The sequence below is a fragment of the Oryx dammah genome, unplaced genomic scaffold, assembly GCF_014754425.2.
Source record: "Oryx dammah isolate SB20612 unplaced genomic scaffold, SCBI_Odam_1.1 HiC_scaffold_26, whole genome shotgun sequence".
NCBI classification, from domain to species: Eukaryota; Metazoa; Chordata; class Mammalia; order Artiodactyla; family Bovidae; genus Oryx; species Oryx dammah.
This window is the reverse complement of record NW_024070210.1, coordinates 3,142,157-3,157,496: the sequence shown is the minus strand read 5'-3', so window position 1 is coordinate 3,157,496 and position 15,340 is coordinate 3,142,157. Positions and strand designations below refer to the sequence as shown.

General features: G+C 49.2%; 1 protein-coding gene across 1 annotated transcript in view; it reads right to left on the bottom strand.

Annotated features, from left to right (window-relative positions):
- The window catches only part of KCNK10 (potassium two pore domain channel subfamily K member 10), a 157,211-nt gene that overhangs the window by 82,613 nt on the left and 59,258 nt on the right, over positions 1 to 15,340 (bottom strand). The window contains exon 2 of the mRNA XM_040227519.1: positions 2,894 to 3,228. Coding sequence (XP_040083453.1) covers positions 2,894 to 3,228 — 335 coding nt within the window. The remainder of the gene's footprint in view (positions 1 to 2,893; positions 3,229 to 15,340) is intronic.

Sequence of the window (15,340 nt, the reverse complement as noted above, 5' to 3'; positions counted from 1 at the left end):
TACTCTCTGTCATCCTGTCCTTCGTTCTACCTCTGAATTCTTTCATAAAGGAAAAGACCAAAGAGCGGACAATAGGGAACTCCTGAGCTAATAAAGAAATGCACGAATAAGCTCTGATACCTCGTGGCATCACCAGTGTTAAAGATTTCATTTGATATCTCATTCCAAAAGCGTTTCTCTCCTGGGTAATAATCAGATGCAAAGCCATGCAGAGGCTACATGTGGATGCAAAGATAATAAGACATGATCCCTTTCCCCAGTATCTCACTGTCTAAGGAAGGAAAATTCAGGCATGAGTCCAAATTCAATCCAGGCCACCTATTAGATTACTACATGTACTGCAACTAAATAAAAAGAGTCTCATTACATATCAATGCAGCATGTGTAATTCCTTACTTAAAATTACTCCAGAATTATGTCCTCCATTCTTTACAGCAATTTGAGCCTTAAACCTGTGCTAACCAGATTAGCACAACACTCTCGTCATCACAAAACTGTTAGTAGGTTCCCATGAAAGGAGAAAAAAAATAAGACAAGGCCATCTAAGAAAGAGTGGTATGAAACACTGCCCTTATCTCTTTAAATTGTAAGGTTTCATTTTTTTAATAAAAGTTGTGGGACATAGTATGAAGTCAGATGCATTCCCAGAAGGAAAATGTATATTGCTATTAAACTTAAGAGTCGAGTCTGAGGTGGCTCAGTGGTAAAGAATCCGTCTACCAACATAGGAGATGTGGGCTCAATCTGTGAGTCGGGAAGATCCCCTGGACAAGGAAATGGCAACCCACTCCAGTATTCTTGCTGGAAATCCCGTGGACAGAGGAGCTTGGTGGGCTACAGTCCATGGGCTCCCAGAGTCAGACACGACTTAGTGACTAAACCACCACCACCAAGTCAGATTATAGAAACATTTAAAAGATTATATACTAACAAAAAAAAAAGAAAACAATGACAATAAAGGGGTCAGATCATAGGTGGCCCCAGAATTCCCCTACCTATCAGTGGAGCTGAAAATAGATAAAGAAGCCAGCCCAGACTTGTGACTCCTATAGCAAACTGATGTGTAGTGACGATTAGAATGTTTTATTGGATTATGCTTGCTTTACAATGTTGTGTCCGTTTCCGTTATATGCATATATACGCCCACTGCGCCCCACCCCACCCGCCTAGGCCATCACAGAGCCCCGGGTTGAGCTCCCTGTGTTACAGAGCAGCTTCCCACATCAATTTCACATACGGTAGCGCATGCATGTCAATCCTAACCTCCCACTCCGCCCCCCTCTCCTCTTTCCCCCCGCCCACCACCAGCCCCCCACTGCTGGGTCTGCATCTCTATTCCTGGCCTGGAACTAGCTTCATCTGTACCATTTTTCTATTAAGAGATTCTACATGCATGTGTTAAAATGCTGCTCACGCCCAGTTGCTAAGTCGCGTCCGACTCTTTGTGACCCCGTGGACTGTAGCCAGCCAGACTCCTCTGTCCATGGGACTTCCCCGGCAAGAATACGGGCATGGGTTGCCAGTTCCTCCTCTGGGGGATCCTCCCGACCCAGGGATCAGACCTACGTCTCTTGTATCTCCTGCAGTGGCACGTGGATTCTCTTCCACTGAGCGGCCTGGGAGGCCCATGGGCACTGATATATGATATTCGTTTTTCTCTTGGGGTTCACAGGTAGCTCAGTTGGTAAAGAATCCGCCTTCAGTGCAGGAGACCCCAGTTCGATTCCTGGGTCGGGAAGATCCGCTGGAGAAGGGATAGGCTACACACTGCAGCGTTCTCCTACCATTAGAATTTAATGTGGGTCACACCAAGGCCAAAAGGAACCGTGAGAGCTGTCTCCTCCATCCCTCTGCCTTCCAAACTTGAGAACCCCCCCCCCAGAAAAACGGGGCTCTCCCTTTCTTCCATGTCACCACCCTCCACCAGTACGCCTTGTGGTTCAGGAGGGTGTGCAGATTGGAAACCAAACCCCAGCCTCTACGCCTATGGTTCAGGAGGGTGTGCAGGTTGGAAACCAAACCCCAGCTCAGAAGCTTCACCCTCCATCACCTCTACGGTGAAGCCCTCCAACTGGGCTCTCAGCGGCCCCCCTGTCCTCTTCCTGAGACTTGGTCCTCTCTGCCTGAGGTGCTTCTCAAGCCTCCTGTTTCTCTACCCCCTCCACCATACCGCCTTAGATGACTCCCTGTCCCGCACACTCCCTTCCAGCCTCACTTCGCCCCTGCCAATGCCACCCCACCTCTGCATCCTCTTCCTGGCAGGCAGGAGGCCAAAGTTCTCCACCTCCATTTTTTTTGAGTATTTTTTCCTTCCTATCCAAAGTACAGAAAGGCCCCAGCACGGTGCCTGACACATAGTGAATTTTCGAAACAGTGCCTTGCTCATTCCTGTTATAGATGTTCTTACTGCTTCATCCTCACAAAGCCACCAAAACCACTCCAAGTCTCTCGTGGCCTCCCCATCCCACTTCTGGTGGCCTTTGCTCCATTCTCACTCACCTGGGACAGGTTAAGACATCCCTACTTGCTTAAAATTATTTCTCTGACTTCCAGGCCACCCTCTTACCCAGCGTCTCACACAGATGTAACGATTAATCAGCCTACCTAAGGGGCCTTGAACTTGACAATCCAAATCCCTCAGCCTGCTGCGGCCGCTGAGCACCGCCTCCCAGAGCAGGTGATGCAGAACGCCGCCTGCTGCTGTGTGGTCTGGGGGACCCCTCTCCCGCACACTGTCACAGGTCTCCACTCAAACGTCACCTCCCAGAGAGGTCCCCCCTCACCACCAGAAGCATCTTGACCAAAGGCAAGGCTCAGTGAGCCAGAAAGACAGACATCCAGGCCGCCCTCTCCCCCCGTGGACGAGGCGATGGCGGACTCCCTCCCTGCTCACCTGGATCAGCGTCTCCAGCTCCTGGGGGCTCACACAGATATGATCCCGCAGGAATTCCGCCTTCTCCAAGGCGATAGTGTTCTTTTGGCTGCTCTCAAAGGGCTGCTCCAACGCCCGGAAGACGAGACCACCCGTGACGAGGTAGACCACCACGACCACGAAGATGGCAACCACTGTCTTCCACTTCATGACGGTCTGCAGGCCCCCCTGGGCCGCGCCTTCCATCCTGGCTACGACCGCGGCTCGGGAGGACACGGCGAGGCGAGGCGCCGGCGGAGCCCCGTTAGCGGCGGCCTTGGGCGGGCACGCCGGGGGCGCTGCTGCAGGAACGGCCACTGGGAAACGGGGCGGGCGAGAGGGAGAAGAGAGTTCGTTTATAAACACACACCCCACACCATGTCACCGCGCAGAGGTCTTTCAAGCCGGCTGTCAAATGGGAGGGCTCAACATGGGTTCCCCAAGACCGCAGTGAGGGAATTCAACCAGTTGCTAGGTGTCTGCTTGAATGATAAAAGCTGAGCACCAAGGGTTCCAGTTTTCAATAATAATAATTGAGTCTGAAATGTGTATATTTCTCCTACAAGGGTCCAAATCTGAAAGCCATGTCTCTGTTATTTATCATTCAGCTCCTCCCTCAGTTTTCTTGTTAAGCAATGTATGAGATAGACTAGGGCTTCCCTGAGAGCTCAGTTGGTGAAGAATCCGGCTGCAATGCAGGAGACCCCAGTTCGATTCCTGGGTGGGGAAGATCCGCTGGAGACGGATAGCCTACCCTCTCCAGTGTTCCTAGGGTTCCCCTGTGGCTCAGCTGGTAAAGAATCCGCCTGCAATGCGGGAGACCTGGATGTGATCCCTGGATTGGGAAGATTCCCCTGGAGAAGGAAACAGCTACCCACTCCAGTGTTCTGGCCTGGAGAAGTCCCTGGACTGTATAGTCCGTGGGGGTCGCAAAGAGTTGGACACAACTGAGTGACTTTCACTTTCAAGATAGACAACAAACCACCATATTTTTAAAAGAAGTGTACTGTTCAATCTGGACAGGAGATAAGTAGGAAAAGGATACCCAGCAGATTTGTCCAAGCGCTGAGGGCTAGGTGATACCAAGGGTACAGAAGATATGAGCATCTGGCAAGTTTAAAAGTTCTTTTCTTGAGGCCTGTGGTCACAAAAGAAGGGAGAGCTTCCTACACGGCTGCTGCTGCTGCTGCTGCTGAGTCGCTTCAGTCATGTCCAACTCTGTGCGACCCCAGAGACGGCAGCCCCCCAGGCTCCCCCGTCCCTGGGACTCTCCAGGCAAGAACACTGGAGTGGGGTGCCATTTCCTTCTCCAATGCAGGAAACTGAAAGTGAAGTCGCTCAGTGTCGGACTCTTCGGAACCCCATGGACTGCAGCCCACCAGGCTCCTCCGTCCACGGGATTTTACAAGCAAGAGTACTGGAGTGGGGTGCCATGATACGGCAGAAGGGTCCAAACTCAAACACAGCGCCTCTCAGATCAAGATGCAGGAATAGGAGGACATGGAACTCACTTCCCCTGTGAGCTGTGCCCCTGGGAGGGGGCTCAGAGGAGAACCGAGATTGAACTGGGAGAAGACTCTCCCTGGGAAGTGAGTGGTTCAAACCCCATAGTGGGGGCCCTACCCCTGCAGTTCTACAGAAAAATGAGCTCCCCTGGAGGGCTGGTGGGACTAACAGGAAGCCGTGGGAAGCCGGGACTGCACTCAAGAGGAGCGAGCTGGGGCTGGCTCATCCCGAAACAGTGCCAAGAGGCACCAGTGGCCAACTGGTCTACCACAGCTACTTCAGCGCGTGTGCCAGCCTGAGCCGGGGGAGCGTTCCGGCCCGCCTGTCTCACGCCACAGCTCTGCGGTTGGGGGGGCTGCTGTAACTAGGGAGGACCCCAGCTGTGAGACAGCGAGGCGGCGCAAACCTGAAGCAGCACCCAAGCAGGGCGCAGGCAGCCATGGCTCTCACTGCCGGGTCACACCCAGACCCCTGACGACAGCCGGACCCCCACAGGCCGTACCCCAGCCCTCACCAAGTGCCCGGGACAGCCCCTCTCGCTCCCCCGGAGTGAGGGTGCCCGTGTGAGGAGGGAGAGAGCGCACACCCGAAGCGAGCCGAGCAAGCCTAGAAGCTCAGCCTGCAGCGACTCTGCTTTAAGAACCCGGAGGCTGACCCTGCCCCGCGCCCACCACAGAGCAATGACGGGCACTCGCACAGGAGCCCCAGGGCACACCTGTTCCGGCCAGCCCCTCCGTCTCCACTCCCGCCTCCTACCAAGGTGGTAGCTGTCAGCACTACCCGAGGAAAGATGTCACTTGTGTTCCCATCACATCCAGCTCTCCCACCCAAGCCACTGGGCAGACACAGATCCAACAGGAATGCTCAACACAAGGAGCAATGGACAACTACCTTCCCTAATTTCATAAAGATAGAGAGATAAGGAAAGGGAGAGGGCAGGGGAGCTCATTTCCACTGGAAGAGCAAGAGAAAAACCCCTGAAAAAATAATTAATGAAACCAAAATAAATGATTTAGCAAATGAAAAATTCAAAGCATGAGTAATAAGAATACTAACTGAATTAGGGAAAAGAATAGATGAACACAATGAGAATTTTAACAGGGAACGACAAAATGTGAAAAGGAACCACTCAGAACCAAAGAAAACAATAACTGAAATAAAAACACGCTAGAGGGACTTAACAGCAGACTGGGTGGCACAGAAAAACCCATAAGGGATCTGGAAGGCAGAACAGTGGGAGTCACCCAGCACAGCCAAAAGAAAAGCGCATTCTAAAATGAGAGCAGCGTGAGAGATCTCTGGGATAACGTCAAGTGTACCAACGTTCACTTGGGAAGAGAGAGAGAGAAGGGGGCTGAAAATACATTGTATGAAATCCTGACTGAAAACTTTCCAAATCTAAAGAAGGAAACATACATCCAACTGCAGGAAGAACAGAGGGTCTCAAACAAGATGAACCCAAACAGACAGACACCAAGATATAACATAATTAAAACAGCAAAACAAAGAGAGAATTCTAAAGACAGAAAGCAAAAAAAAAAAAAAAAACAGTCATATACAAGGGATCCCCCAGAAGGCTATCAGCTGATTTTTCTGCAGAAACTTTGTAGGAAAGAAGGGAGTGTCATGGCCTATTCAAAGTGCAGGAAGGGGAAAACCTGCAACCTAGAACACTCTACCCAGCAAGATGATCAATTAGAATTGAAGGAGAGACAAAGAACGTCTCAGATAAGCAAAAACTGAAAGAGTTCATCAATAGCAAACCAACCCTAAAAGGAAGGTTAAAGGGTCTTCTCTAAGCAGAAAAGAAAACACTACAACAAGAAGTATCTATAGATAAGGGGGGGGCGGAATCTCATTAGTAAAGGAAAGTACATAATAAAGTGTGAGGATCAACCACCTAAGTAAGCTAGTATGAAGATTGAAGGGCAAAAAACATTGTAAAATCAAGTATAACTACAATAATCAGTAGAGGGATAAACATGAAAATGCAAAATATTACATCAAAAACAAAAAAAAATGTGTGAAAAAGAAGTAAACGTAGATTTTTTAGGCTGTGTTTGAACTTAGAGGACTACCTGTTTAAAACTAATAGACACAGTTGCAGGTCAACCTATAAGAATCCCATGGTAACCACAAGTCAAAACTTACAATACACAAAAACAAGAGAGAAAAGAACACAAGCATACCAGGAAAGAAAATCATCAAACAAGCAAGGGAACTAAAAGAACAAGAAAGAACAATCAAAACAACCAGAAAGCAAGCAATAAAATGACAGTGAGTTACTATAAATGTCTGTGAACTAAATGCTCCAATTGAAAGATACAGGGTGACTGATTGGATAAGAAAACAAGACCTATTTATAAGCTGCTTACAAGAGACTTACTGCAGAACCAAAGAGAGATAGAGACTGAAAGTGAGGGAGTGAAAGACAAATGTCATGCTAATCACAACAAGAAAGTAGAGGCAGCAATACCCATGTCAGACGAAATATACTTTAAAACAAAGTTGTAGGAAAAGGCAAGGAAGGGCATTACAGAATGATAAGTGAATCAATGCAAGAAGAGGGTGTTACACTCATGAACATACATGTACCCACTACAAGAGCATCTAAATATATAAACCAAATATTAATGCACATAGCAAAAGAAACTGACGACACTATAATAGCAGGGTACTCTAACCTACACTGATGTACAGATCATATAGATGGAAAATCAATAAGGCAACACTGGTCTTAAATGAGGGGCTTCTCAGGTGGCCCATCCACCTGCCAAGGCAGGAGATGCGAGAGACGCAGCTTTGACCCCTGGGTCAGGAAGATCCCCTGGCATAGGAAGTGGCAACCCACTCCAGTGTTCTTGCCTGGGAAATCCCCTGGACAGAGGAGCCTGGTGGGCTGCAGTCCATGGGGTCGCTAAGAGTGCCACATGACCGAATCAAATCTGCACACAGGCCACCTTCCCTAAAGACATTACACTCAGATTTGCACCTGCCCTTGTTGCCACAGAGACGCCTAGGCTTGCCCGGGGCCGCTTTCTTTCCATCCTGCCCTCATCTCCCATTCACTTGTCCTCCTCACTGTATCTCAGTCCCTGGCACCTCTCCCCATCGCCGTGGCCACAGCCTCACCCACGCCACTGTCCCACCCTGCTTGGTCCAATCCAAACGCCTCACCAGTGACCTCTTTGCTTCCACTTTCACCCACCTCCTGACCCGTAAGTCTGGTGTTCCATATTGTTGCAATGAAAAGGAAGAAAGAGGCATGAGTTTTGCTTTCAGAAATGGGACTTTCTTTCTCTTCTTTCCCTTTATTGAGGACAAAGAATATAAAGAGAACAGGCCTCCTCACTCCTTGGTTTTCCTTTGTTCCTAACCTGTAGTCTATAACTAAGTTGGCTCTCCTCGAAACTAGCCTAGCTCTGCGCTGAGCTTCATCCTGCACCGACCACCGTTTACCTCCATGCTGATTACGTCCTGTGCCTTCCCTGCACTCCCTTTGCAGACCACTCTTTGCAGCTTTTTGCATTTCAGAAAGAAGGCCACAGGACAATAAACCAGAGACAAATGAACCCAACTAGCTGACACCAGCTATGATTTTTTAAACAAAGCAAGCAGCAGAAGAAGGGGTTTCCCTAGTGGCTCAGCAGTAAAGAATCTGCCTGCCATTCGGGAGCCTCAAGAGACATGAGTTCGATCCCTGGGTTGGGAAGATCCCCTGGAGGAGGGCACGGCAACCCACTCCAGTGTTCTTGCCTGGAGAATCGTGAAGAGAGGAGTCTGGTGGACTACAGTCCATGGGGTTGCAAAGAGTCAGACATGACTAAAGCAACTTGGCATGCACACAAGAAGTAGGTAAGACCTTCATTACTTCGAGCCTTATCGTTTTCCCTGAAACCATGAGACCCAGACCATATACAGTGTCTCAATTCCCCCAGGAGGGGGTCACAGTTCTTGAGCCACTAGCCTGCTGTGTTTCCCCCTCTGCCAGCTGAGGCCTAAAGTCATCTTTCTATTTCTTCCAAATTCTGTATCAGTAATTTTTGTTCAGCATTGATGGGCAGAGAAAGCCAACATTTGGGTGGTAACAATATCACTTCTTGAAGCACCTCCTCTATTTCTCCCCTGCTTGTTCTGTGGTCAGTAAAATAATAGCCCCCAAAGATGCCCCTGTTCTCATCCCTGGGAGCAATGAACACATTACTTTACGTAGCAAAAGGAACGCTGCAGATATGATTAAGCTAAAGACCTTGAGTTGGAAAGACTGTTGCTGTTGTTCAGTCACTCAGTCGTGTCCAACTCTGCGTGTCCAACCCATGAATTGCAGCACACCAGACTTTCCTGTCCATCACTATCTCCTGGAATTTGTTCAAACTCATGTCCATCAAGTCAGTGATGCCATCCAGCCATCTCATCCTCTGTCGTCCCCTTCTCCTCCTGCCCTCAATCTTTTCCAACATCAGTCTTTTCCAATGAGTCAGCTCTTCGCATCAGGTGGTCAAAGTATTGGAGTTTCAGCTTCAGCATCAGTTCTTCCAATGAATATTTAAGACTGATCTTCTTTAGGATGGACTGGTTGAATCTCCTTGCAGTCCAAGGGACTCTCAAGAGTCTTCTCCAACAGTTCAAAAGCTTCAATTCTTCATGCTCAGCTTTCTTTATAGTCCACCTCTCACATCCATACATGACCATTGGAACAACCATAGCCTTGCATGTGGACTGCATATGTGTGCGTACTTCAGTTGTGTCTGGCTCTGTGTGGACCCATGCACTAGCCCGCCAGGCTCCTCTGTCCTTGGGAGTCTCCAGAAATGAGTACTGGAGTGGGTTGCCATGCCCTCCTCCAGGGGATCTTCCCAACCCAGGGCTCGAACCCACATCTCAGGTCTGCAGCATTGGCAGGCGGGATCTTTCCCACTAGTGCCACCTGGGAAGCCCCAGGCTATATATACATACACCCACAAAGGATGTTGTAATTAACCCACCTGTTCTGCTCAGAAACCACAGCTGCTCTCGCTCTAAGTTGCCTTGTGAGCTGCGACCTGCCCCTGGAGCTCTCTGTGCCCGGAGCCACCAAAGAAGCAAAGCTGGCCAGATGTGGGTGACGGCGGCGGTGGCGGCACAGGTGACAGGAGCCCCTGCCCCTTCCTGCACCCTGGCTTTGCGCCCGTTGCTCTGATGAACACTGTTTACATCGTCCCATGCGGTACTCTCACCCTGCATGAGCCCAGGTCCTCCCAGAAGCAGATGCCAAGTGGGGATTACATGGGCGTGGATTTTACTAAGGGAAACACAGTCAGGAGGCGAGGAGGGCCGGCAGACACACTGTGAGTCTGATCCCGCTGAGGCAGAGTGGGAAGGAACGGTGGGCGAGGGAGTTCTGGACCACCCGAGGCCTAAGGAAGGCTGAGCACGGCTGACAAGGAGCTCTTGAGCCCGAGTCAGCCATCCTCAGTGTTCTGCATCCTGAGAAGCCCCATTAGGGTCCCTGCTGCCCTGACCCCTGGCTGGAAGTGGTCCACGGGAGGCGGGCCCATAGCATGTGTCAGAGAGCATCCAGGCCCTTGCTCAGTAATATGCCCTCCAGCTGGAGGCCTGCATGGGGTCTCACAGTCATCAGGCATGCCTATTTCACAGACAACGGAACTGAGACCCAGACAGCTTAAAGAGCGAAGCCCAGGTCAGGTGGCTAGACAGTGGCGGAGCCAGGATTCAAATTAGAATAACCTGACCTCAAAGTCAGTTCTCCTCTGGAGTGTAGGAACAGAAAGCTAGGGAAAAAAGAAATTCCAGGGAAAAAGTAAAAAAACAAAACTTCAGAGACTTCACTTTGAAACATGTAAACAGTTTACATAATTCTAAAGCAAAATTGTCACCCTGCTTATTTAACTTATATGCAGAGTACATCATGAGAAACACTGGGCTGGAAGAAGCACAAGCTGGAATCAAGATTGCTGGGAGAAATATCAATAACCTCAGATATGCAGATGACACCACCCTTATGGCAGAAAGTGAAGAGGAACTAAAAAGCCTCTTGATGAAAGTGAAAGAGGAGAGTGAAAAAGTTGGCTTCAAGCTCAACATTCAGAAAACAAAGATCATGGCATCTGGTCCCATCACTTCATGGGAAATCGATGGGGAAACAGTGGAAACAGTGTCAGACTTTATTTTGGGGGGCTCCAAAATCACTGCAGATGGTGATTGCAGCCATGAAATTAAAAGATGCTTACTCCTTGGAAGGAAAGTTATGAGCAACCTAGATAGCATATTCAAAAGCAGAGACATTACTTTGCCAACAAAGGTCCATCTAGTCAAGGCTATGGTTTTTCCAGTGGTCATGTATGGATGTGAGAATTGGACTGTGAAGAAAGCTGAGCACCGAAGAATTGATGCTTTTGAACTGTGGTGTTGGAGAAGACTCTTGAGAGTCCCTTGGACTGCAAGGAGATCCAACCAGTCCATTCTGAAGGAGATCAGTCCTAGGTGTTCTTTGGAAGGAGTGATGCTGAAGCTGAAACTCCAGTATTTTGGCCACCCCAATGGAAGAGTTGACTCATTGGAAAAGACTCTGATGCTGGGAGAGATTGGGGGCAGGAGGAGAAGGGGACGACCGAGGATGAGATGGCTGGATGGCATCACTGACTCAATGGACATGAGCTTGAGTGAACTCCGGGAGTTGGTGATGGACAGGGAGGCCTGGCGTGCTACGATTCATGGGGTTGCAAAGAGTCGGACACGACTGAGCTACTGAACTGAACTGAACTGAAAACAAAATTAATGTTAAAAAATGAGCCACTACCCTGTATTATACATGAAAGAGTAAATCCTAAGAGTTCTCATCATATGGAAAAAAACCTTTTTTTTTCCTATTTCTTTAATGCTGTGTCTACATGAGATGACGGATGTTCACTAAACTTATTGTGGTAATCGCTTCATAATGTATGTAAGTGACATCATTTTGTTGTGCACCTTAACCCCGCACAGTTCTGTATGTGAATTATAGCTCAATAAAATTGGAAGGTCAAAAAATTTTAAAAAAATTCCAGTTGGAAAAAGCACTTTCATCTAAAATGTGTCAATAATGGATGCTTCCCTGGTGGCTCAGTGGTAACGCTTCCACTTGCAACGCAGGAGGCCCGGGTTCAATGCCTGGGTCGGGAGGATGCCCTGCAGGAGAAACTGGCAACCCACTCCAGTATTCTGGCCTGGAGATTCCCGTGGGCAGAGGAGCCTGGTGGGCTACAGTCCATGGGGCCGCAAAGAGTCAGACACGACTGAACCACTAACACTTAACATATAAAGTAATCGCCAATCATACGTCACCGCTTCAACAGAAAGGGATTTGGCAACAAAAGTGCCGTCTAGACTTGATGAGACAGAAAATGTGGGTAACCTTCATATTAAAATGCTTCCTCACAAATGGTAGCTCACTCCGTCTTTTTAACCTAACTGTGGGAGGATGCGGGGGCACATGTGGGAATCTCCTCGTTTGCACAAGTTCTTAGTAATTTTGTTTTACTCAGGCTTCCCCTTGCCCCGTACACTTAACTGCATAATCCATTCATAGGTTCAGTCGGCAAACACGTGAGTCTGCCGGGCCCCACGCATGGCACTGGGGATGGATAAATGAATAAGACACCTCCTTGCTTTCAGATCTAGTGGGAGAGCAGACAGAGATCTGATGCCCGCGTGAACTGAGCGCACCTTCACAAGACCTGTGTGGGGCAGGGGTCACGATCTATCCCCCACGGACAGGTGAGGAGCTGAGGCCAGGAGAGGTGACGCCAACAAGCTTGTCACAAGCTGGTAAGCAGGGATCCAGCTTCAGACCCCTAACCCCCAGTGCCTGCACCCTTCCACAGCACCTGGGCCAAATGGCACCCACGGGATTAAAAAAAAATGCAGCCGCCTGGGAGGTACCCCTGTCACGCGGCAACAGGACTGTGCCTGGCAACCCACGCAAAGTGCAGCTGTGATCGAAACACGCGGGTGGCAGGCCGGGGACACCCGCTTCCCCTCTGCAACCACGACCCCCGCCAGGCCTGGCTCTGCTCCAGGGCCATCGGCACAGGCAGCTCAGAGTTTCCAAAGAGCCCCTGGGGAAAGCTGAGCCTCGAGTCCCCAAAAGGCTTCCCTGGCTGCACCAGAGGGGAGAGACGGGCAGAGGGGAGGAGAGAGGAGGAGCAGCCATCACAGCATCCGGTGACTTGCCTCTGAGAAGAGCCAACAGGATGCGTGTGCTGCCTCTAATCTCAGGCACCCTGGCAGCCAAGCCTGGCTTTTCCTGTCCTCACGTGACAGCTCCACCTTAAACATGATCCAGCTGGCCCTGGGGAGAATGCAGCGATGATCATTCTAACAGTCTTGATTTTAAAGTCTAGTTACAAGAGAAATGCAGATCAAAACTACAGTGAGGTGTAACCTCACCCTCACCCCAGTCACAATGGCCACCATCAAAAAAATCAAAGAGCAAATACTGGAGAGGGTGTGGAGAAAAGGGACCCTCCTACACTGCCGTTGGGGATGTAAGTCGGCACAGCCACTATGGAGAACAGTGTGAAGATTCCTTAAAAAAAAAACAACTTTACATAGAACTACCATGCTGCTGCTGCTGCTAAGTCGCTTCAGTCGTGTCTGACTCTGTGCGACCCCATAGACGGCAGCCCACCAGGCTCCGCTGTCCCTGGGATTCTCCAGACAAGAACACTGGAGTGGGCTGCCATTTCCTTCTCCAATGCATGCAAGTGAAAAGTGAAAGTGAAGTCGCTCAGTCGTGTCCAACTCTTAGCGACCCCATGGACTGCAGCCTACCAGGCTCCTCTGTCCATGGGATTTTCCAGGCAAGAGTGCTGGAGTGGGGTGCCATTGCCTTCTCCAAGAACTACCATATCACCCAGCAATTCCACTGCTGGGCATATGTGTGCAGAAAACCATCATTTGAAAAGATACATGCATCTCAATGTTCATTGCAGTGCTATTTACAATAGTCAGAACATGGAAGCAACCTAAATATTCATCAGCAGAGGAATGGAGATAAGATAAGAAGATATACATACATGCAGTGGAATATTAGTCATAAGGCAAGAATGAAATAATGCCATTTGCAGCAACCTCGATGGACATAGAGATTGTCATACTGAGTGAATTAAGTCAGACAGAGAAAGACAGATATCATACGATATCACCTATATGTGGAGTCTTTAAAAAGGGCACAAACAAACTTATCTGCAAAACAGAAATAGAGGTACAGATGTAGAAAACACACTTATAATTACCAGGGGTAAGAAGGGGGACAGGATAAACTGAGAGAGGGGACTGACACACAGATACTGCTATATATAAAAGAGATAACTAACAAGAACCTACTCTAGAGCACAGGGAACTCTGCACAATGCTCTATCATGACCCATATGGAGAAAGAAGCTTAAAGAAAAAGTTGATATGTGTATATGTAAAACTGATTCACTTTGCTGTATGGCAGAAATGAACACAATTTGTAAATCAACTATACTCCAATAAATTTTTTTTTTAAAAAAGAAGAAGGCAGTGATGCTCAGCCTAGACACACTAAAGAACCAAGCCATGTCTTCAAAATCCTGCCCCAGACAAGGGTCTTGCTTCAGGTCTAATCACTGCCCTCTCCTCTAGTCCTCCTTGAAAACTCCAGTATGTGTTATCAGATGGAAGGGACCAAGGTGTTGTGACATTGGGATCCTTTAGAGACAGGAGCCAAGACAAGAGGAAGAAGGTCTAAAAGGGGAGGCAGAAGGAGGGAAGAACCTGCTGCCACCCTGACTCAGCTCTGTCCCTGCCTGCTCTCATCTGAATCCCAGCGGCAGCCTCCAGTCCTCCAGGGGGCGCTCTCCGGGTTGTGGCTCTGATCACATCCACTGCACACCCAAGCTCCTCTCCAGGCACCACGGAGCTTCAGAAGAATATGCAGGCCCTGTGGCTTGCAGGAAGACTCCCTTCTGGGACCTGGTGCTTGCCTGTCTCCCTGGACTCACGGGCTACCACATCCTACACACGACCTTTCCCCCAGTCAAGTCCAGCAGCACCCAGGCCCCTGCATGCCAAGCCCAGAGGAACAGGTCGTGCTTCTCAATCCCTTTCTCTCCCCCACTCTTTATCTGGCCAACGGCTCCTCACACTTCAAAACTCACTTCATGCATCACCACCTCCAAGAAGTCCTCCCTGATTGCCCAGCCCCCAATACAAACAGATGCCCTTCCTCCTGAGACTTTCTCTATATCTCAATGTGGAGTTTAGCACCGTACCTACAGCTGGAAGGCTCCATGCTACAGTTTGCTCATTCCTGAATTCATTCATCCATTCATCCATAAATCTGCCTTACGCCAGCATTTATGAAATCAAGTTCACACATGTGCCCAAAAGAAAGTTTAACCGTGGTGGAGTGCATTGAATTTGGTATGACTGGCGGTGGTGCTGGTTGTATTCCCACACACACACATTCTGAGTCAACATTTTCAAGTTCTCAGAAAGCAAGTTTTTTCAACTGCCAAGGGAGGACTAGAAGGGAGACAGAGAAGTATTCACTTCACCGTGCTCCAAATGCTCAGTTCTAAGCTTTCTTGTTCACTAAGGGCTAGAAGGTTCTCTTCTACTCATGCATGCAAAATGCTTTGGGGGTTAAAAACAACAAACCCTGTTGAATGCCATGAATCACCCTTGGTGAGCCACCTCTCTGGTACCAGGCAGGCAGAATTTCTCTCCAGTCAGCCTTCCTGAGGCTCCTCTGACTAGGACCAAACAGCATACATTCGGGTTGCACGACTCAAAGACCAACCCCTGCCCCCATAGTGCACTCCCAGCCAGAGAAGATAACAAAGGTTGCCGAACTCATCTGGGGCTCAAAAACCACTGACTTTCTTCTCAGGGCTAGTAAGCAAATCCTTTCTCCCC